The following is a 24,936-nucleotide window of genomic DNA, read 5'->3' on the forward strand; positions in this document are numbered from 1 at the left end:
TAGAAATAGTACCTTACATTCTACTGGCCTGGTCTTAAATAAGTTCAAACCGACTAAGCTTCAGTTAAGGTTTAATCCAGTTCTACAAGCTAGCTAAATCTCTGCTGTGAACTGGTTTGGTTTCAACTGACTCCCTAAATTCGTGATAGCTAAATCTCGGTATTAGTAAAATCAAGTTGTCAATGGGCATGTATAATTTATTAAATATCTATTTAAAAATATTAATAGATTATTAAGCTTTTTAGGAGTATTCTTATACTCTTGAGCGTTTTAGTTTCCGAATACCAAAAACTAAGTTATCTTATTGCGTACTACCATTGACAAATTACTTTTTTAATAGTACCTTAGGTTCTCATGTTTAGTGTTTACTAGCCTAGATGGTCCTATAAATACGATTAAACAAAAAGTAGGGTCTGATGATATAAATTTAGTTTAGTTTGCCCAGAGCTAGTATTAAATCAACGGCTTAAATATTTGGCATCGTTTCCTGTGTGTAATCGAATTTTAATCTGAAAAATAGTTGCCTACTTTCCTCAACCACAAAATATGATCCCTTTATCCCCCCCCCCAAAAAAAAACAGTTATTCCTTAAAGTTTCAACTCGAATATCCGGCCATGAGAGAAAAAACAGTATAATTACCAAACTATGTACCTCATTTTTCAATTTTTAATTAAACTGAATGGCTCTTGGCAGTTGCTATATGGAAATATAATCGCTCACCTCTAGGCTTAAGAATGAGCAAAATAAAATGTACACGCTCTTGTGAGGATCCGAAAATCAACTGGCTCTGACCGTAAAAGTACTCTAGAGAAATCATTACCCACTGGTTTGCATCACGTAACTGGTTCAGATTAATGAGTAGGGCCGTTTCCAGGATTTTTTTTTGGGAGGGGGAGGGGTTACAAAATATTTTTTTTTGGGGGGGGGGGAGTGGAAAAAAATCTTTGAAGAGACGCATAAAAAATTTGTTTATATTCATTTTTGTTGTGTTTTTTACGAGTTGGATAAACATTTTGAGGGGGTGTGGTCAAAAGTCAAAACTCATAACCCTCCTTGATACGGCCATGTTTACGACTACCTGTTTGTTACGGACACTTGCCAATTGTATAAATCAGTATATTTGAATTTTAGTTGTTGGCTCCATGCTGTATTCTTTTGTCACAAATCGCCACCAGTCAAGAGTCTGTTGCCCTTCTTCGATATGGCGAGGTGCTTCAAAGTGTTATCAAACTAATTGCCACTGCCACTAACCCAACTTTGATAGTGGCAGCAATAACGATCGTAAGTTTTTAAAATGTTTATTACCTTTTTATACTTTCTTGAATGTTCTTTGAGAGGTTTGGATAAGTAAAACGCAGTAATTGCTCTTATTCAATAAATCTTTGAAATTAATTCTATTTTATTTGACATAATAATTTATTTTCAAAAAACCACAAACAGTATCAGTCATTAGCTCAATAAAAGCATTGTTTGCGATGGTGTGCTACTAACAAGAAAGTAATAATAACAACAAACACAAGGTGTAAGGAGTTGGTGGGTGAAAGCTTATGCCAAGGAATAATTATTTAAATATATTACATACAGTATATATATATATATATATATATATATATATATATATATATATATATATATATATATATATATATATATATATATATATATATATATATATATATATATATATATATATATATATATATATATATATATAATATTATGATCCCGAAACAACAGCAACCCTAAAGTTGCAATATACTCTGCTGACTGTGGGGTTAAACAAGGCTCATCTATGGGCAGCAATGATTATTACATCACAAGAGCTATAATTGCGCTAAATCCCAAATCCTAGCAAACGTATATCTTTAAAAATATATTTAATGAAAACAAATGAGGTTTCTTAAGTAGGGGAAGGGGGGATGGTGAGTTTAAAACAACCAAAACAGGGAAACTGAGGAAGCATTATTAGGAAACCATGGACAGCACCATAAAAATGTGTCCATTGACTCTTACCTTCCAAATTTATTTAATTTATAATGACTTTTAAAGTCATTAAACTGGAAGCAACTCTAAAAATTCATCACAGGAAAATATTTGTTTGAAGATTTTGTCCTCCATTTCTGGTGTTAAAGTTTAAATTAACTGGTTTTGAAGATCTATAGAAGAATTTTTGGCATTAGGATCTGCCGTATATAACTGCTAGAATCAAATTACATACGAAAAAAAGGTTTTATTATGTGAGGCTGTGCTCTTGTAATTTTTTGGGTAATGAGAAGGCTTCACTACCAGTATAAAGTAAGTATTAAAAAATACAACTTTTCTTCCTTATCATTAAATGCTCATAAGAAATGCCTCAAATTTAATTCAAACCTAATATTTCTTTCTAAATCTTTCAGAGTTTTTGCTTCTTCATGTATTTTTCCTACACAATCCGTTACATTTTCTTACAGTGACGGCGGAAATTTTTTGCTCAGGCTTTTTATAAGCTAGGGATGGTGAAAATAGGGAAGTTGAAAATTGATGAAAAAATTTATTTTATTAACTTTAAAAAAGTCACAAACTATTTAAATTTCATGTTAACCGGAAATTAAATTTAGCTTAAAAAATTATTTTAATGTTGAGTTGGCTCTCCAAATAAATTTTTAGTAGTTGTGGATGACTTTGCTTTGTGAGGATTTGTTTAAAAATCTCGTAAAATCTACGAGGGGTAATATTTTTTTTTTCATCAATTGACAACAAGGCTTGAACTTAGTGGTCTAGTCCGTGAACCTTTAAATAAGTTCAAATAGGCTCTAACTTAAGCAGAGACCAGCAGAAACAACTATTGGTGTCAGGACAAAACACTAAAATTTGAAGTTTCAAAGAGGATAAAATCCTGTAGACCTGAAATGACTTAAATTTATGAGTATTGGTGGTTCGACCAGGTGACCTAAGCTGGCTTAGAAATATGGTGGATTTTAGATAGCGATAGCGTTTGAAGCTTGTACCTACATCCATGTGACCTATCAATCATATCAAATCTTTATGAAATAGCAATCTATATTATTTATAACTATATTACGTATCGTATACGGCATATATAAATCTATATCCTATCAATGCATTTCATATTATCCCTACCAATGAGCTTGGGCGCCTATATGGGAGGAAAAGGGGGGCTCCAGCCCCCCACTGGCTGAATGATTCTGCCTTATATGTTTTTTGAGATTTCTATTAGGCCTATAAAGCATCGGAAGTGCCGATTAGACCAGGCCAGGCCCTTCCCCAAAAATTCAGCTTTTGGGTGCCCATGCCAATGAGTTAAAGTCTCTTTATTTTTAGGTATCTAACTCTGTAGATGATAAGGTTAATGTTGAAATAGTGGAACATGAAGAAGCAGCCACATTTTTATGGTCTCTTTTAAATCACGAAGAACCGGAAGTAATTGCTGCGGCGGCTGGCGCAATTGCAAAAATAAGCATGGCCTCAGAGGTATGGTTATTTATCTTTACTTTAGATTAATCCACAGGCCGCATTATGGTTGAATCAAGGATTTGTGTTTTTTCCTGATTTCAACGGCACACTTGTGCTATTAAAGCTGTTCAAAACCGGTTTGAAATACTTGTTTCAACACTACTTTGTTTCTAACTTTTGTCAAATAAAAATTTGTCTTTGCGTCTTTTAGCAGATTTACACTATAAATTTGAAAATTGTTATTTCAATAAGCTTTTATTCTATGTTTTTCCCTCTTCGATAATTCCATTTTTTCTTCATTTTATTACACTTTATTATATTTTTTTATTCTACTGTAATTCTATCTTTTATAATTTATGCCTAAAATATTCATTCACATTCATGAAATACGTAATTGGGGTACCAGTTATGCCTCAGTTCGATTAATTATGAAAAAATTCAATTGAAAGTAGGGAGCAAAATTAAAACTTAAAACAAATAGAAATTATGGTATTTCGTATACGAGGGTGCTACTCTCTCCTCAGTTCCTCGCTCTTCGCAATAAAAGTTTTTAGTAGTTTAAAAAGGCTTCTTATTCTCATTAAACGAAACTTGTGTTTCAGGATACGTTCTTAAAAAAATTCAGACAAAAAGTCAAACTGTAACGCAAAAAACGATGCATTGAAGAAGGGGAAGCCCCCTTGATATATGAAATAATTTTTTCCGTTTTGAGTTGTAAAGATGCTCCTTAATTTCGGTTGACAAACCTTGTTTTTTTTAGTTTTATTTCTGCTTGTTTTTCAAATAATGAGGGAAAATCCGCCACTCCTCCGTGGAAATCCTCCTCCTACGAAAAATTTCAACAAGAGAAGTTCCTCTCGCGTAAAATCGCCTCACCAGAAAATTCCCCCTGGATCGTTACATCTCGCTGAAAGTTCCCCTCTGACAATTTCCTGCGGACGATTCTGTCTGGAAAATTTTCCTTAGTGGAGGAGAAGCGTGCGTAGCTGTATTGGCCTCAGGCAGCTTGGTGCTACGGTGAGTTGTTAGTAGTAGTAGTAGTCCTTTTATTTTAATACTGAGCAGTAGTACTCAGTAGTAGTACTTGGTTTTTATTTAATTTCTTATCGCTTTTTGAATTTTGCCAGATCTTCCCCCCTTCACGAAAATTTTTCCCGGAATTCCCTAATTGAATATTTTTCCTATGGAAAATTATCCTGTGGATAATTTTTCCCATGGCAAATACCTCCCCTGTGGAGAAATCTCTTCTGCCCTCTAAAAATGTCTACACATATCCCAATAACAAATACTGTATGTAAACATTGGGCAAATTTCATAACTTACAATCCTTACACTAGAGGCTGTGGGAGGGAGTTATGTTTGTCTCCAGAGGTATAGGTATTGGACCGCTAAACTAGGCTGAACGAAAAGGCTATCTCAGAATTTTGATCGCCTAACTTTGGGGAAAAAAGAGGCATGGAAAGGGGCTACATGTGTTTCGATCTCATTGTTAACCTAATAAGAGCACTAGAACTTTTAATTTACATTTTAATGAGATCTCTCTCCATCTTTAAAGGTCATTGGTTCGATATGATCATCCCTATGAAAAAAAGAATAACCAAAACAAACCAACAAACAAATAAACACTCATCCATGATCTTTTTTTCTGGCAAAAGAAGTAAAATTCCACATTTTTGCAGATGGGAGCTTGAAACATCTACATTTGGGTACTCTGATACGTTGAATCTGATCGTGTGATTTTCATTAAGAATTCTTGACTTTTAGAGACTGGTTATCTCCTTTTTTGAAAATCATACAAATTTCCTCGCGCTTGTGGCTTTTGAGGGGTAACATCAAATTTAATGAATTTTATATTTTTGGAATCAAGATAAATAAGCAATTCTTTTGGTGTGTCTACTGTTATAAAAAAATAAAAAAATAAAAATAAAAAAAGAAAGAGTTTTGGTCACTGTTGGACCGAGTTGCTCCTTACTTAGAGTTTGTTACTATGAAATGTTTGATTTTGTTTTCAATTGTGACTATATTTTTGCTTGGGCATTTAGCTTACACCAAAAACATCCGAATATCCATGTCCTAACAAACTGTGACAAATCGAGGAAGCAATAAACTTTGTCCTCATTAGATTAAAAAACAGAATTTTCATTAGGTACAAAAAGAACTATCATCTTCTATTGAACTTATCTTTCCAAATATGCTATATTTGGAAATAAAAGTCTATCTATTCAAATAAATTGAACATAACGGTAAAACTAGGGTCGGTTTTTCGGTATCGGGGCTTGGCCATTAGGACCTTGTAGTTGGGTCTGTTTGGCCTTTTTGAGCCTGTTTAAGTACCCAATAAATTTTAAATTATTTATAAGCGGTGCCTAGCCTATTACTTCTTTTCTTTTTCAGGAAAATCAGTTAAGTAATGTAGATAAATGTAAATGCCTCAATATAGGCAAGGTTATAATTAACTGCTGAAACTGTTGCGCTAAGAGAATAGAAGTTGATAGTATACATGTAAAAAAAAATAGGGGAGATATTTCTTTTGATGTATTAGCTCCACACCACAGTCTTTGCTAAGAACCAAACATGTATACTCCTAAGAATCGTTTTTGATTCCAGAGAGGAGGGGGACACCTGATTTGAACCACCCCCCAAAATTTTGGTCTGAATCATTCTAAAATAGCAAAAATACATCTAAAAAAATTTTATAGCTGTTTGTAAATTTTTTTAAAGACCAAAAAAGAAGAATTTTATGGAAGATACAAGGTTTCGTGAAAAAACCGTCAAAATTTGGGCTTGTTAAACGTATAGTACCATAACTTTTTGTTTTTGGTAAAAAAAAATAAGGGCATCCATTCAGAGGCATATGAATAAATAATTATATCACATTTTGATTAGCTGTAGTGATAAACTTATCAAAATGAATTTGAATATTTAAGCACGTGGTTCCTGCTTTGGAAAAATAAAGGGTAATACAATTTTGTTCCCATTAATGGAAAAATTGGATCACCTTATCCTGTTTTTAATGCAAAACCGATAGCTACACATATTTTAAATTTATACGGATAGCCAAATGGTAAGTTTGGGTCATGATTTCATTACTCTGCGACGCTAAGGGATTTTGGTGATCAGTCGTAGTTAGTTTTGAAATAGTCACTTTTATCATTAGCCATAAATTTCTAGCTATAAAAAAAGAAGACGAAATCCAGTCCCAGTACTGACTAATGGGAGAAAGTGAGTATTAGACACTTAATACATTATAGTCATTTCTTATAATTAATTAAAAATATCTTTCCGAAAAAGAAGTTTTTCAAAGAAAAGTAAAGGCCATTTTAAACTTAAGATCATCAGATAGAAATACCTGCTAAAATTAAAACTCAAAACGACCAGAAATTATTATTAAAAAATAAATGAAACCAAAAACGAACAGAAATTAAATAAACAATCATAGCAAAAAAACACACCAGTAATAATAAAAATCAATAAATAGATCTTAAAGTGAATAATGCTTAAACTTAATATGTAAATCAAGCTTAAAAGGAAAAAAATATTTGATGTTGAAGTATAAATGAAACTAAAAACGAACAGAAATTAAATAAACAATCAGTGCAAACAAACATACAATAAATATTAATGCAAATGAATAAATCAATCTTAAAACGAGTGAAACTAAAATTGAATATGTAAATCAAGCTTTGAAACGAACAAAAATCACTACAAACAAGAGTTCAGGTATAGCTTCCTTCTCTCACTGTAAAAGTCTAAAACCTACTATGGTATTCGCGCTTTACTGAAAACGAATGCTATTACAAATATTTTCTTTTGCACTTAATATTGAAAGTAAACATTGAAATTACTGTAAAATTTTGAACTGATATGCTTTCAGCAATTAATATCATTATACATCTAGTATTCACTTTAATTTATTAGTTCTTTCTAAAAATTTTGAAGACGAATATAGTTTCAATATTAACAAGAGTTTGGATACTACCCCTTTCCTATAACTGTTAAAACCAAAAGCCTACTGCGTCATAGGCGCTTCACTGAAAACAAATTATATTACAAATATTTTCTTTTCCAGTTTTTACAGTATTGAAAATGTAAATAAAATTACAGTGAAATAAAATCTTTAACTGATAGATCTTTCAACAATTAATATCATTATATATCAGATATTCAACTTGATTTTGTTTGTACTTTCCAAGACTGTTCAAGACATATATAGTTTTCAGTAAAGCGCCAATGACGCAGTAGGTTTTAGACTTTTACAGTGAGAAAAGGAGGCGCTGCCCAAACTCTTGTTTGTAGTGATTTTTATTCGATTCAAGCTTGATTTGTATATTCAATTTTAGTTTCACTTGTTTTTAGATTGATTTATTCATTTACATTAATATTAAATGTATGTTTGTTTACATTAATTGTTTATGTAATTTTGGTTCGTTTTGAGTTTCATTTATACTTCAATAGCAAAATATTTTTTTTGTTTTTAAGCTTGATTTGCATATTTAATTTAAGTATTACTCGCTTTAAGATCTATTTATTCATTTATGTTATTACTTGTTGTATGTTTTTTTGCTATGATTGTTTATATAGTCTCTATTTTGTTTGGGTTTCATTTATTCTTTAATAGTAATTTCTGGTCGTTTTGAGTTTGAATTTTAACAGGTATTTGTATCTGATGATCTTAAGTTTAAAATAGCCTTTACTTCTCTTTGAAAAATTTCTTTTTTGGAAAGTTTTTTATATTAATTTTTGTTCGTTTTTGATTGTAAAAAGTTTGAAGTTTTTCAAAATTCCTTATTTCAAAATCAAACTTTTTATTCAAATTTTCATCAAAGTATCAAAACTGGTATCAAAGTAACAATATCAATGCAAAAAATAGGTTTGGTTCAACCTCGGAGTTTTTATTGTCTGATGTTTGAACTATTTTTAACAAAATGGCTATCTCAAAATTTTTATCGGATGGGTTCGGGGGAAAATGGCGTATGAAGGGGGCTAATTACATTTCGATCTCTTTTGACTCTTTAAAAGGGAACTAGAACTGTCCATTTTCAGTCAAATGAGCCCTCTCCGAAGTTAGTACGAGCATCCCTTCTATAAGAACCATATATGCCCACAGGGCATAACTTGCAACGTCCCCGACCCTTTTATGTCGGCCCTGGAGTTTTAATATCTGATGTTTGAACTATTTTGAACAAAAAAGGTCACCTCAAATTTTTATTGGATGGGTTTGGGGAAGGAAAGGCGTGGAGGGGCTAGCTGCCCTCTGATTTCTTTTGACTCTGAGAAAGTGAAGTAGAACTTTTAATTTTTCAATTAAATGAGCCCTCTCTGAAGTTTAAACGAGCATTTCTGTCATAAGAACCGTATACGGACCAAGGACAAAACTTAAAATGTCTTCCCCTGGGCCCTGGGGGGTTGTGTTGGCACCGAAGTTTTTTTTAAACTGACCTTTGAACTATTTTAAATTTTTGGCTGTCTCAAAATTTGTATCGAATAGTTTTGGAGAAAAAGGGCATATGGAAGGCGCTAGGGGCCCTCTGATATCTTTTGACTCTTAAAAATTGAACTAGAATTTTCAATTTTCATTCAAATGAGGTCACTCTGAAATTTGTACGATCATCCCTTCCATATGAGCCACAAATGCCCCCAGGGCATAAATTGCAACGCCTGCCCCCGGGCCCTAGGGGGGAGGGTTTGTGTCACCACCGGAGTTTTTTTATTTTACATTTGGACTATTTTTACAAAATGGCTATCTCAAAGTTCTTATCGGATGTGTTTGAGGAAAATAGGGCTCAGAGAGGAGGGAGGGGGTTAGTTGCCCTCTGATCTCTTTTGACTATTAAAAAGTGAATGAGAAAATTCAATTTCCAATCAAATGAGCCCTCTCTGAAGTTTACACGAGCATCCCTTCCATAAAAGCTATACATGCCCCCAGGGCACAACTTGCAACGTTTGCCCTCGGACCCATTGGGGTTCTGCCGACATCGGAGTTTTTTTTTATCTGACATTTGAACTATTTTTAACGGAATGGCCATATCAGAATTTCTGTCGGATGCATTTGGGGGAAAACGGGCGTGGGGGATAGTTGCCCTCTAATCTCTTTTGACTCTTAAAAACTGAACTAGAACTTTCAATTCCAAATCAAACGAGCATTCTCTGAAGTTAATTCGAACATGCCTTCCATAACAGTTATATATGCCCCCCGGGCATAACTTTCAACGCCTACCCGGGCCCTGAAGGATTTTGTCGACCCAGGGATTTTCGTTATATGATATTTGAGCCATTTAAAAAAAACTCTCTCAAAGTTCTTATCGGATGGGTTTGAGAAAAATAGGGTGTCTGGGGGGGATAGTTGCCCTCCAATCTCTATTGACTCTTAAAAAGTGAGTGAAAACTTTCAATTTCCAATCAAATGAGGCCTCTCCGAAGTTTATACGAGCATCACTTCCATAAGAACCATATATGCCTCCACAGAATTACTCAGAACGCCTGAACCAACCCCTGGGGGTTAGGTTGACACAGAAGTTTTTCTTATCTGACCGTTGAACTATTTTTAACGAAATGGCTGTCTCAAAATTTTTATCAGAGGAGTTTTGGGAAAAAGCGTGTGTGGGCGGCTAGTTACCCTCTGGTATCTTGACTCTTAAAAAGTGAACTAGAACTTTCAATTTCTAATCAAATGAGCCCTCTCTGAAGTTTATACGAGCATCCTTTTCATAAGATCCATATACGCCCCCAGGACAACACTCACAACGCTCATCCCCGGGCCCTGGGGGGTTGTGTCGACACTGGAGTTTTTGTTATCTGATTTTTGAACTATTTAAAGAAATGGCCATCTCAAAAATTTTTATCGAATGAGTTTGGGGAAAAAGGCTGCGGGGGGGAGGGGTTCATAGACACTGAAGTTTATTTTATCCGACCTTTGAGCTATTTTAAAAAAAATGGCTATCTCAAAATTATCATCGGGTGGGTTTAGAAAAAAGGCATGGGGGGGGGGGGGGCTAGTTGCCCTTGGATCTCTTTTGACTCTTAAAAGGAAACACGAGCTTTCAATTTTCAATCAAATGAGCCCTCTTGGAAGTTTATATGAGCATCCCTTTCATAAGAACCATATATGCCCCCAGGGCATAACTTACAAGGTCTGCCCCTGGGTTCGGGGGGGGGTTGTATTGACCCCTGAGTTTTTTTTACCTGACTTTTGAACTATTTTTTAACAAAATGGCAATCTTAAAACTTTTATTGGATGCATTTGGAGAAAAAAGGACATGGGGGGGGGGGGGCTGGTTGCCCTCCAATCTCTTTTGAGTCTCAAAAACTGAACTAGTACTTTCAATTTTCAATCAAATGAGCCCTCTGTGAAGTTTTTACGAGCATCCCTTCCATAAGAACCATATATTCCCTCAGGGCATAGCTTACAACGCCTGTTTCCGGGCCCTGGGGTTTCACCGACCCGGAGTATTTGTTATTCGATCTTTGAACTATTTGAAAAAAATGGCTATCTCAAAGCTCTTATCGGATGGTTTTGAGAAAAAAAGGCGTGGAGGCAGGGGGGCTATTTGCCCTCCGACCTCTTTTGACTCTTAAAAAGGGAACTAAAACTTTCAATTTCCGATCAAAGTACCCCTCTTTGAAGTTTATACGAGCATCCCTTCCATATGAACCATATATATCCCCAGGCCATAACTTACAACGCCTGCCCCCAATCTCTTGGTTGTTGTGTTGACACCGGAGTTTTTGTTATAGGATCTTTGAACTATTTTTAACAAAATAGCTATCTCAAAGTTTTCATCGGATTCATTTGGGAAAGGAAGGGCGTGGGAGGGGGGGGGTAGTTGACCTCCGATCACTTTTGAATCTTAAATAGGGCACTAGAACTCTAGATATCCAGTTGAATGAGTCCCCTTTGAAGTTTATGTGACGATCCCTTCCATATGAAGTGCCTCTGGGACTTCATATGAAATGGTGGGAGGAGGCTAGCTCCCCTCCGATCACTTTTGACTTATAAAAAGTGAACTAGAACTTTCGATTTCCAATCAAATAAGCCCTCTTTGAAGTTTATACGAGCATCTCTTCCATAAGAATCTTGTATGCCTCCAGGGCATAACTTACAACGCCTGCCCCCGGGTACTGGGGGTTTGTGTCGACATCGGATTTTTGTTATCTGGCCTTTGTACTATTTATAAAAAACGGCTATTTCAAAATTTTTATATGATGCAATTGGGGAAAAAGGGCGTGAGGCGGGTGGCTAATTGCCCTCGATTTATTTCGACTCTAAAAAGTGAACTAGAACTTTTAATTTCCAATTAAATGAGCCCTCTCTGAAGTTTTTACGAGCATCTCTTCTATAAGAACCATATTTGCTCCCAGGGCCTAACTTACAACGCCTGCCCCCGGGCCCTTGGGGCTTGTGTCAACCCCAGAGTTTTTGTAATACGATCTTTGAATTTTTTTTAACAAAACGGCCACCTCAAAATTTTTATCGGAAGTATTTGGGGAAAAGGGCGTGGGGGGCCTTGTTGACCTCCGATCCCTCTTGTCTCTTAAAAAGGGCACTAGAACTCTCGAGTTGCTATTCAATGAACCCCCTTTGAAGTTTATACGACTACCCCTTCCATATGAAGTGCCTCTGGGAAAAAACAACAACATTAGAGCCTTATAGCCTTTACTATAGGCAACGCTATAGCGTTGCCTCTGATTAATTAAAAAAACTTTTTCCACAAAATTTCTTTAAAAAAAAAGTAAATAACTCCATTAAATCAAAAATGAACGAAAATAAAATACAATTATCTACCAAGCATACAACTATCAATAAATAAATGAGACCCACAACGAACAGAAATTATAATAAATAACCGAGTCAAACTCAAAACTAGCAGAAATTAACATGAGTAGGATCCAAAACCCCTATGCTTTCTAAAAGCAAAAATAAAATTTGTACTTTACTGAAAAAATTCTTTTAAATATTTTCACTTCTACAACTTTAAGAAATCAAAATCAATTAAGATTTTAAGAAATAAATATCAGTAGATATATATTAAACTGACAATGCACGTTCATTTGATTTTTTTCAGTAAAATGTAAATTTTATTATGGCTTTCAGAAAGCAAAGGGGTTTTGTTAAACCCTACTCATGTTAATATCCGCCTCGTTTTGAGTTGGACTCAGTTATTTATTCTAATTTCTGTTCGTTATGGGTTAAATTTATTTATTAATGCTGATTTGTGGTAGTTGTATGCTTTGTAAATTATTTGATTCTATTTTTGTTCATTTTTGGTTTAATGGAGTTATTTACAATTTTTTGAAAAACGTAATTTTTGAAAAGTTTTTTAAATTGATTTCTGTTCGTTTTATATTGACATTGTCTTTTTCAGGGAAAAAGAAATAATAGTTTGAGCGTTTCCGTTTATTTTAAGAATTTATAGTTTGGCCTGCTATTTTTATGCTGGAAAAACATTTTCAGCAATTTAAAACAACATAAACCCTTTTGAAAATTATAATGCAAATATTAGTGTTTTATTTTGTCATATATATCCTCTAGTTGACGTGATAAATAAAACTTAATACCATTCCCAGAAAATTATATCTATGCTCTTTCACATCCTGGATACACTTACACTCTTTTGATTCAGTAAAATTTTGTGAGCAGAAATAGTGATAGAAGTAGCTCCAAAAGTTTGTGCTTAATACCCTCAGTCGTTCTTGGTATATTGCTGAGATTTCTTATTGGCAACCAGCATACAAACAATGTGTTTTGATTTATTTTAAAGCAACATTTAGTTTTTAAGCATAATGGAAAAATTATATAGCTTTGGGGGGTTGACTAACCAAATAAACCATGAGATTTAGTTACTAGACAATTCGGCTGTCTTAAAATTCTGATTGGAAGTGTCTGGAGAATTATGAGCTAAAGAGGAGTACTGATTGCCCTTCAATCACTTTTGACTCTTAAGAGGGCACTAGAACTTTTAATTTTCAATTAAATTAGCTCCTCAAAAATATCAATGATACGCATTACTAGCTACGATAAAGCATTGCTGCCTATGTCCTTATATGTCCTATATTGCTTATATGCCCTTTTAATACCTGCATGCATATAGTTTTTTCGTTTAATTGAAACTCCCCTAAACGTTCCCTAAAAGTTTCAACTTAATCCCATTAGTGTCGTTAGTTACACTAAACGTGTCTTCTGGCTGTTTCAAATCCACAATCTATAAAGGTATGAAGGTGAACATGTTCCTTCACATTGAAAACGTAAGACTTTACGTTATGTTTAGTCCTAAGGTTGTTACGTTTCATCTTAAGGGTCTTACGTTTATGTTCCTTCACATCGAAAGTCTTCCCTTCACACTGCAACGTTAATTTTTAGCGCTACCCTTGCAAAAAAGTGGCTTCCCTTGTTGTGTAAGGAAGGGGGCTGTGATTTCCTTTTTCTAGGTTTTTGACCATACTGACTCCATCAGTATACTTTTCATTTTGATCTGATGCCATTTTAGAGGGGCTTCAGGCTTTTTTTTTAACCTCTTGAAGTGAACACTGGCAAAGGGCAGTGCATGGCAGTTTACAAATTTCTCTAAATCTGTTTATTTTTTTTCTTTAGTTTCAGTTTCATGGCAGGCATGTCTTCTTGCACAATTTTAATGGCTTTATGTTAAAAAGCGTCTCTTTACATGGTTTTTCACCATATCCCATAGAATTAAGACACCTAATTATAGCTATTAGATTTTTTTTTCAAAGAAGTCTAGAACCAGTTACTACATTTCAAAACAAAGCCATAGAAATTTCAAAAGTATTTTCTTATATCACGTTTTTACTCTTGCACTAGTTTTACTATTATTAGTTATTCATACTGCTGGAATATTTATTTTTTTTAGACCTACTAGACATTTTTTCATATAATTTAATGCTTACCTTAAATGGAGAAAAAAATCTTTATTAAGTTTGTCTATAAACTAAAAATAAACTGCATGATTAAAGTATTTTTTAACTGCCTTCATGATCTCCATCTGCAACTCTAATTTTGAGTCATCCGGTTCTTTATTCAGATGAGATAACAGTGATTGTAGAAAGTACCAATCCAGATCATGCTGGTCATTGCTGTTTTTTTTGTCAATTGTTTGCTGTTCCTTCAGGTCTGTTTGATCTCTTGACACTGTCTTTGTTCTATTAAGAGTTTTATTTTTGGCTTGTTGATACATATATTTGTTGCCTACTAGAAGCTTGGGAACTTTGGATATCTGTTTGATTGTTAATGAGAATTTCTTCACTAAGGGTAATACAATCAGCATCATTCGCTTCAGCATAGTTATATTGTGGGCACCCCCTTCACACTCTGAATAAATTTCCACTGATATAATCTAATCTTTAACAGTGTTCGCCGTCGTCTTATGATTCCTTTCAATTATATGTTCCGAAAGTAAGTTCATTCTTTTAACACAATTTTCTTCTTCTGGCTTTAAGCTTATACTAGCACCAGATCCACTTGTAGATCTCCCTTTTTTTCTTTAGGTAGACATAGTGGTCTCTCAGGTTCTCAAGCTCCCTTCTTTCCATAAGCTCATTAACTAGAAAAAACACAATGATTACTAAATTTTTCAATTTTTAAACTTTAAACATACTCATTTTATAGCCCAATTTTTATTGCAGCTTATTCATAAAATATATTGTGGAGATTTAGTAAATTGTTCTCCTCAATAGCACGAACTCCATAGCTAATTAATTCTATGGAGCAACAAAAAAAGAATTTTTTAACCACAGAAAGTCAAAGATCACTTAGAAAAGAATTAAAATTTACTGTGCCTTAAATCAAATTTATTTAAACAAGTACTTTGCCTACACCCAATTATACAACATTTGTTAGGGTACTAACTGAATTAATATCATTTCTTTACTACTATAATACCTCAATGCAAAAATACTCAATAGACTCTACTGTATTTCCATTTGCTTATCAAAGTTGTGTGTCACTTAAAACATGTTGGTGATGGGCCAAAATACCATGCATATTCAGTGTCCTGATTTGAAGCTTTAAAATACAATACAATTTGTTGTGTTTGTATCAAATTTTAAGGTTTCTTTGGGTCCAACTAAAGTTAGTCAAAAACAACTTTTACTTGAAGACCATATCCACACTCAGGTGTTTGGGGAAATGATGACATTGTATTTACTATTCTCTTTTTTTTCTTTATTTCAAAGTTCATGTTTTTCTATGACATTTTCCTTCCTTTCTGACAAAGTTCTTAAAGATCACACATTACATAGATATAATGACCAAATATTATTTCCAACTATGTCATTCAAATCTTTTTACTAAATGGTTTTATCCTTCATTTAAATTCTTAATAATGTTTGGTAGTTGATATATCTATCTGTGTCAATAAATCCATACAAATATATTTCAACACCACTGGAAATATTGCTGTAGCCTACTGTGAGTATGCTGTCGGTTGTGAATTCCATAAATATAATTTTCACATGTTGGAAATGTAAATAAAGTGTTGGTTAAAAACCATGATTTAAAATATATAGCCTATTGCCTATGTTATAAACAAAAGTTTGCAAATCATTGATGCTTGTAATATTTTTGTACTTATTCCAATCAAAACTTAGGTCATATTGTAGTTTTATCATTTTGAGAAAAAACAAACAGCCTTAAATAGCCCATAGTGAACCCAATCATGGGGAATGACAATGAAATGCAAGGTAGCATTACAGATCAGCAGCATTTTTGAAGAAAATAGCTTAATAAGCTTAAAGGAAAATACCATCAGATTTTTTGTTTTATATTCTTTCACTGCATCACATATGTTTGTGACACTGCACCTTATCTTCCCTAAAGGTTCTGGATATATCCCTAAGATAGCCTATATAAAACTTCTAAATTGCCAAAGAAATTAACTTAGTCTTTATTTTTTCTCAATGATCCTAAATCTTTTTCATTATATAGGATGTTGAGAAGCTAGATCAAACTATCCATTTAAATGTACCAAAGTAGGTTAGATCCTAATCTAAATTTATTCTTGCTTCAACCTTATAAAGAATATTTTAAATTCTGAGTTAAGTTACAAAACTAATGTCCTAAATATCATTTTAAATGATTAACTGTACCACGAAAGGTTTTATTTTAACCTCAAACCCCAAAAGAATTAAAAAAAACTAGCAATATTTATCAAAGTATAGCCTAGCCTATCCTAGCCTAGGCCCACAAATCAAGACAGTCTATACTTACTACTTTCTTTCCTGCTGATGAAAAACTTGGCTCAGACTTTCCAAAGAATTTAGTTTAAATTGCTTGTCCTTGAAAACAGGGTACTTTGAGCTATATAACCTTTTCCAGCTTCTGCAAACTCAAATATTTTCTCATCTATATATTTTTATTTTACGGAAGACAACCTGCCGTCCGTATGCAGGTTATCAAAAGGGAATGTCAGCAATATCTTAGGAACAGTTTCGTGCGTGAAATTAAAACTTACAACGCTTGTTGTGGGGGGTGTTGAACTAACCAAAACGCAAAATATACATCATATTACTACTGCTTCTACTCCTACAACAACAGCTACTACTACTGTTATTATTACTGCTACTATTGCAACTGCTACTAAAGCTAAAACTATAGCTATTAACTGTACTTATACTGCTACTGCTATAACTACTGGTGCTACTACTACTACTAATAAAATTAAGGGAATTTAGGCAAAATTTTGGGCAATATTAAAGCTATATTGAAATAAATCGAAGCGCACTTTGCATGTTGTCAAAAGGACGAATCAGCAATGCCTCAGGACCGGTTGATGGTATTAAGTTAAAAAATTTAATTTTGTGTTGAAGGGAAGGTTGAATAAAAGGTATTATTTGCATACTTCTACTAATGCTACTAATGTTACTACAACCATTGCTACGCCTAATTACTGAACCTTTCAACAATGCTGGAAAAAATCGATGTTTCAAAACTCTGTTTGGGTTTTTGTCATTAGGAAATGATGGGTTTGGGGGGGGGGGTCTCAAATCACTTTGACTCTTAACAAGGGGACTATAACCTATCTGAATTTAATACGGCCACCCATTCCATATAAACCTTATATGCCCCAGGGCATAATTTAAAGCCCTTGTCCCAGGGCTCTGGGGGGTTGTGCCAACCCTGGAAGCATCTTTATATATTCTTTGAACTATTTTAAACGAAATTGCCATTGTACAATTTCAATCAGACACTTTTGGTGAAAACAAGGGTTGTTGGGTTGGGGGGGGGGGGCTACTTCACTTCCACCACTATTGACTCTTAAAAGGGAACTAGAACTTCCAATGTTTACCCAAAGGAGCCACCTCTAAAGTTTATACAACTATCCCTTCAATAAGAACGTTAAGTGCCCCAGGGGCATAACTTACACACTCGCACTGAGGCTCTGGTGGTTTGTATCAACTTCAAAAGCCTTGTTATATGATATTTGGACTATTTTGGATAGACCTCGGGAAAACACGACATGTTTATGTGTGGTTGGGGGGGGGGGGGGAGGTAGCTACGCTTGATCGCTTTGACTCTTAAAAAGGGAACTAGAACTTCTGATTACCAATGCAATGAGTCCCCTCTAAAGCATATACAACCACCCTTTCTACGAGGACCTTATATGTCCCCAGGGCATAACTTATAACCCTTTCCCTGATCGCTGCAAGGGGGGGGGGGGTGGTTCATCCTCACCGACGTAAATTTCGAAACCTTCAACTACGATTCATAAAATTTGTTATCTCCAAATTTTGACTGGAGTTGTTGAGAGAAATGCTGAGCGGAGGGGGACTCTTTGCTATCAAATCTTTAACGATTAGAAAGGACATGATAGCTTCAAATTACAAACCAAACAAGCCAAGTCTGATGGTTATATGACCGCCCGTGCCATAAAAACTTTTTCTACCCTCATGGCGTAACTTACACCAGTATTGCCAGGGTGCTGGGGGGTTGTTTCACTCCTATAGCCATTATTATATGTTCTTTGGACTATTTTGAACAATATCACTATCTCATAATTTCAATCAGATACGTCTGGTAAGGGGGGGGGGGGAGGTCTAAATGCCGTCCATCACTTTTGACGCTTAAAAAGGAACTAGAACTTCGAATTTTCAACCAAATGAGCCTCTTCTAAAGTTAAACAACGATCTCTTCCGTAAAAACCTTAAATGCCCCAGGTGTAACTTACAACCCTAGTCCCTAGGCTCTGGTGGTTTGTTTTAGTCCTAAAAGCCTTGTTATACGATCTGTAGAATATTTTGAATACAATAACGGTCTCAATTTTTTTTTTTTTTTATGTATTTCGGGAAAACACATCTTTCTCAAAAATATAATTTCCGGACTCTTCAACTACAATGACCAAAATTGTTATATCCAAATTTTGATTGGATGTCTTTGGGGGAATAATGAGCTGGGGGAGGGGGGGGGGGCTGGCTGGTCTCAAAACACTTTTGACTCTTAAAACGGTACTATAACTTTCAAATTCAAATCAAATGAGCCCCATCACTTTTGACTATTAAAAGAGAACTAGAACTTCCAATTTTTAACCAAATGAGCTTCCACTAAAGTTTATATAGCCATGCCTTGTATAAAAACGTTTAATATCCCCTGGGCATAGCATACAACCCTTGCCCCTAGGCTCTGGGTTTTGTTGCAACCACGAAAGCCTTGCTCTATGATATTTAGACTATTTTGAATAAAATGGCTATCTCAAAATTTCTATTAGCCGTATTTTTGGACAATACAACGTGTGTGTGTGTGGGGGGGGGGGGTGTATCTTCCCTGCGATCACTTTGACTCTTAAAAAAACAGTAGAGCTTCTGATTATCAATCCAATGAGCCTCCTTCGAAGTTTTTATGACCACTGTTTCTATAAAAACCTTATGTAACTCCAAGGCATAACTTTTAACTCTTGCCCTAAGGGCTGGGGGGATTTGTTATCCTCAAAGACATAATTTCCGAACCTTTCAAATACGTTGAACAAAATGACTATCTCAATGATATTCAAATATTCATTTCCTCAAATATGAGGAAATGATGGGCGTGGGGGATTCTCTCTTCGTTAACTTTCAACTCTTAAAAAGGGCACTAGCCCTCTCAATTTCCAATTGAATCAGCCCTTTTTTAAGTTTCTACGACAACGCTTTCTATAAGAACCTTTTACACCCCAAAGGCATAATTCAAAGCCTTAGCCATGAGGAACGTGAGGGTGGGAGTCGGAGGTGGGTGGGTGTAATCCTCAAAGACATAATTTCCGAACCCTTCGTGTTTGGGGAAATGAAGGGCGTGGGAAGGGGGCATATGCCCTCCGATCCCTTTTGACTATTAATAAGGGGACTAGCCCTTCAATAGAATGCACTAGACCTCTACGACAACGCTTTCTATAAAAACATTATATGCCCCCAGGGCATGACTTACAACCTTTGCCCTGAGGGCTGTGGGGGGTTGTCATCCTGAAAGACATAATTTCAGGACCTTTCAACTACATTGAAAAAAAAATGACTATCTCAAACTTTTGGTTGCTTGTGTTTGGGGAAACTATTGGCGCGGGAGGGGAGTTAGGTGCTATCCAATCATTTTGACTATTAAAAAGGGCGCTAGCCTCTTTAATTTCCAATCGAATGAGTACTTTTTGAAGTTTCTACGACAACTCCTTTGATACAGAGTGCCCTGATATAAAACTGAAAAACCAAAAAAAAAAAAAAAATTGCAAAATAACACATTTTGGCAACATTGTTCTTTACTTAGGCAGCGCTATTGTGTTGTCTATGATTTTCTCATAAAATCCAACTCATATACTGCTAATATTTCGTATCACCCTAGATGATAAATTTGAAGTAGACAATATCAGTAGATATATTGAATGAAGCTGTGCTGCTTAAAAAAACTGTTCTTAAAAAACTTCATACGATTTATTGCAAGGGCTGTTCAAGGAGGAGGAAGCTGTCCCTGGTGCCGTGGATGATTAGCCGTGACCAAGATAAGCAAACACTGATTATGTTAATCATTTCCTATCTCACATACAATATTTCTGATTTCTGTTGAGGTCGTTCTAGCCACCGATGCCACTAAGCTTAGAATGGTCATGTTTATGGTTTGGTTAATATGAGAAGAGAAATATTGACAGTTTAATTCAAGAAGTAGGCTTAGAGTAGTCATAAGTTATTCAATAGCTCAGCAATATAGAAAATTGTTCAGCTGCTTGAGATCCGTGAAGCATAAAATATGTTACATCGTCAAACAATTGATCATTTGCCATGTGGTCTATATCAAAGAGGAATTTGTGGTCCTCTCTCCTCTATTGTACATTTCAGCCCAGTATGATTTCACATTAATATTTGGTACTGAATAATAGCTCTTTGTTACTACAAGAGAGAATATTTTATTGTACCTAAAGATGACTAGGAGCAGGCACATTCACAAGAGAATTCTTTCACACCTTAGCTCTCATCATGTTTGTATTATTACAGTTTTGTAGCACAGTTCCCCTTAAGTCTCTAATACTTACCCTGATTTTCAAATGTATAAAAAAAATGCCTAGTCCTTTATCAAGGCACAAATAAAAAATCTATAGCGATTAAAGCCAAGGTTAAGTTAAGTTGAACAAAGGTAGAAGACTCATCTCTCGTGAGAGGGATGACTCAACTCGAAAACTTTCTAAACCCACAATTTTATCTTGTTATCTTTTATTTCAGTCAGTGACTCGGTCATCTCACTTCTTGGCAGGGGGTCTGGAAAAACTTGTTGTACTCTTGGATCATTCAGTGTCATCTGTTGTTTTAAACTGCACCAGAGCTATTAGTCAGCTAGCGAAAGACAAAGCTGCTCTTGACATACTTATAGATCACTGCGTAATTGTGAAGCTTGCAAGACTGACTAAAACGGTTGGTAAATATTTTAGAGGTTATTTTATTTCCAATAACTTTAGTTATGCATTTGATGTCGTAGATTATGATTTACTCAGCTATTTTATTTTTAGTCAGTGAAGAGTTCTAAAATAGTCTTATCTTAAAACCAAAAAACCTCAGGGAATTTTCCATGTTAAGCTGAAATCTTATAAATTATGTTCTATGTAAAAGCTTCTCGAAATTCCCAGATCTTAATCTTTAGCCTGATACAAAAGCAAAATCCTTATAAATTTCGTATGCAAAAAGAGACTGGACCAAGAAGAATATTGAAAGAAGTCGTCTTGAAAAGAACCAAGGGAATGGTGGCGGTAGAATCTTATAATCTGTATTCTTACCAGATTAGGGAGTGATATTACAACAGAACTCGGGGGAGGGGGAACTGAAAGCTAGTGTATTAGCTGTGTCCTGGAGAAATCCTGGGTTCATTTTGACCTCTGTAAGGGAAAAGGGCTCATAGATTATGTCTGGTTTTTACTAAATTTGGTGAAAGTCATGAGCTAATGTTCTAATTATTTTATTTGCAGTCAGGGTTCCATTTGAACTCTAACAGGGGTGAAAGACGGAGGACACCAAAACTTTGGCCATCAAGAAAAGTTCTAAGAAATATAATAATTATGGTCCAGTGACTATAATTATGGCCCAGATTAAAAACTTATGAATTCAATGGTTTTAAGCATTAAGAAATTTTTTATTCCGTCCTTTTAATTCAAAATGAAGTTTTAGGCTAGTAGAAGCAATGACAAGAAAAAAATGTTCGTCTTTATTTCTGTAGAGAGCTATGTTAGGCTAATTTGTTTTTCTGAAGACTATTATATAAAGATCTGTTGTATTTTTTTGTGCGACATTTTTTAAAGATGGTCCCGTTGTCCTAACCTTAGCTCAAAAACTTCTTTCTCATAATCTAGCAGGGGGTCGACTAGGATAGTTACAATTAAGTGAAGATTCTGCTTACACTTGAACGAGGAAAAACTAGGTTTTTTCTTGATTCTATTTATTGGCTTAGGTATTACAATGAGAGTATGGTTCGACTAAGGATTTACAGACATACAAATGTTAACAATTGATCAATAGTTAACACGTTCAATCGAAGCAATCTAGTCTGTCCCAAATTACCAATAAAAGTAAACTTCCAATTAGCAAATTCTAAAGGCTAAAAACTCAAAATTCTAAAGGTGTTTATTTACTCTTGTCGCCACATTTTATACTTTATTTCTCAGCCGTAATTATTGGCTCTGACACTGATATTACCCCTCCCCCAATTTTTTAGGTGTTTGTTTTTATCTGTAAATGTTCTTTTTCTAATGCTATTACACAAGAGCTTACCTTATCACTTTTATCGAATGTGAATGTTTTATTTCAAAGTACTAATGGGCTTAAGACTATTTAATTTAGTTGATCCTGTTTATCAAACAGTTCGTGGTAACGAACTGTAAGTAAGGAGCGACCCGGCTCAATGGTAACCGAAACTCTAGAAAAGGGGTTTTGATACCAATAGATACATCAAAAGAATCAGATTTCAATTCTGATTTCAAATATATAACTTTCATCAAGTTTACTGCTACCCATCAAAAGTTACGCGCCTGAGAAAATAAGGCTGATTTTCAAAAAAAGGGGGAAAGACCCCTTAAAAGTTATAGAACCTTAATGAAAATCACACCATCATATTCAGCGTATCAGAGAACCCTACTATACAGGTTTTAAGCACCTATCTACAAAAACGTGGAATTTTGCATTTTTTGCCACAAGAAGGGTCACAGATGCGTGTTTATTTGTTTTTTTGTTTGTTTTTTTTTTCCCCAGGAGTGATCGTATTGACCCACTTGTCGTCGAATATCGTGGAGGGCTCATTGGAACGGAAATTAAAAGTTCTAGTTCGCTATTTAAGTGACAAAAAATGGAGGGCAACTAGGCAGGGCCGTATCCAGGATTTTTGTTCAGGGGGGGGGGGGGTTACTAATTTTTTACTTTTTTTTGGGGGGGGGGGGTTTACTAATTTTTGACTCAGTTTTCGACTAATTTTACTGATTTTTACCTAGGTTTTACTAATTTTCGACTTATTTTCGAGTCGGTCAAAAATTTTTCTTGGGGGGGGGGGGGGGGTTCAAACCGGGTAAAACCCCCCTGGATACGGCCTTGCAACTAGGCCCCCTCCCACGCTTATTTTTTTCCCAAAGTCACCCAATCAAAATTTTGAGATAGCCATTTTGTTCAGCATGGTCAAAAATATGATAAATATGTCTTTTAGGATGACTTAATCCCCCGAAGTCCCCAAGGGGAGGGCTAAAAGTTATGAACTTTGCCCAATGCTAACATATAGTATTGGTTATTGGGAAGTATACAGAAGTTTTCAGGAGGTTTTTTTTTGTTTGGGGTTGGTAAGGGTGGGTCGGGGGTTATGTTGGAGGATCTGTTCATGAAGGAAGTTTTCATGGGGGAAGGGAAATTGCCATGAAGGGGGCGCCGGACTTGCCAGCATTATTTATTGGTTATTTGGAAGTATACAGACATTTTCAGGAAGGATTTTCTCTGGAGGGGGGGATAGAGGAGGGGTTTACTCGGGAGAATATTTCCGTGGAGGATTTTTCTTTGGGGTAAGGGACATTTCTATGAAGGGGGCACCGGATTTCCAAGCATTATTTAAAAAACGATCAGAAATTAAATAAAAAAAAACAAGTTTTTTCAACTGAAATTAAGAAGGAACATTAGAACTTAAAACGAACAGAAATTATAATGTATGCGAGGGGGTTCTCCCCCAAGTCAATACCTCGCTCTTTACGCTACAGTTTTTTTAGTGCTTTCAAAAGAGCTATCTATTCTAATTAAACAGCCTTTGTTTTTCTGGGTTTTTTGAATAAAAATTTTTCTTAAATTTTGCCTAAACCTTCTTGTTTCTGAATAAGGGGACAACCCCTTAACATACGTTATAACATATACGTAATAAAAAAAAAACAATAAAAAAACAAGCGATACGGCTCAATAGTAATCGAAACTTTTAAAAATGGAATTTTGATGTAAATAAATATATCAAAAGAATGTGTTTATAATGCTGATTCTAAAAATATAAATTTTATTAAGTTTAGTATTACTCATCAAAGGCTACGAGCCTGAGAAAATTATTTTTTAAAGATTTTTTAAAGAGGGGGAAACATCCCCTACAAGTGAAAGAATTTTCATGACAATCACACCGTCAGATTCAGCGTATCAAAAAACCCTATTACATAGGTTTCAAGCTCATATCTGCAAAAATCTGCAACTTTGTAGTTTTTGCCAGAAGAAAAATATACGAATATAGAAGTTAGTTACGTAAGTTAATTTGTAAAGACATCCATTTAGCAAAAGAAAAGTAAAAATTTTATGCAAATAAAAGCTGCATTAACTAAAAAACGATCAGAAATTAAATAAAAAAAAACAAGTTTTTTAAACTGAAAGTAAGGAGCGACATTATAACTTAAAACGAACAGAAATTATTCCGTATATGAAAGGGGCTGTCCCCATCTCAACGCCTCACTCTTTACGCTAAAGTTTGACTCTGTCTCACAACTTTATTTTTTAAAACAATAAAAACTTTAGCGTAAAGAGCGAGGCGTTGA

At 34.7% G+C, this 24,936-nt stretch overlaps 1 protein-coding gene across 1 annotated transcript in view; it reads left to right on the forward strand.

The window, feature by feature from the left end:
• gudu (Armadillo repeat-containing protein gudu) overlaps positions 1 to 24,936 on the forward strand; it is a 38,549-nt gene that overhangs the window by 10,851 nt on the left and 2,762 nt on the right. Inside the window, exons 3-5 of the mRNA XM_089086915.1 lie at positions 1,133 to 1,282; positions 3,323 to 3,472; positions 21,134 to 21,322. Of these exons, the coding sequence (XP_088943041.1) occupies positions 1,133 to 1,282; positions 3,323 to 3,472; positions 21,134 to 21,322 (489 nt within the window). The remainder of the gene's footprint in view (positions 1 to 1,132; positions 1,283 to 3,322; positions 3,473 to 21,133; positions 21,323 to 24,936) is intronic.

This window comes from Artemia sp. Qi Xiang Cuo, chromosome 3 (genome assembly GCF_049724085.1).
Source record: "Artemia sp. Qi Xiang Cuo chromosome 3, ASM4972408v1, whole genome shotgun sequence".
NCBI classification, from domain to species: domain Eukaryota; kingdom Metazoa; phylum Arthropoda; class Branchiopoda; order Anostraca; family Artemiidae; genus Artemia; species Artemia sp. Qi Xiang Cuo.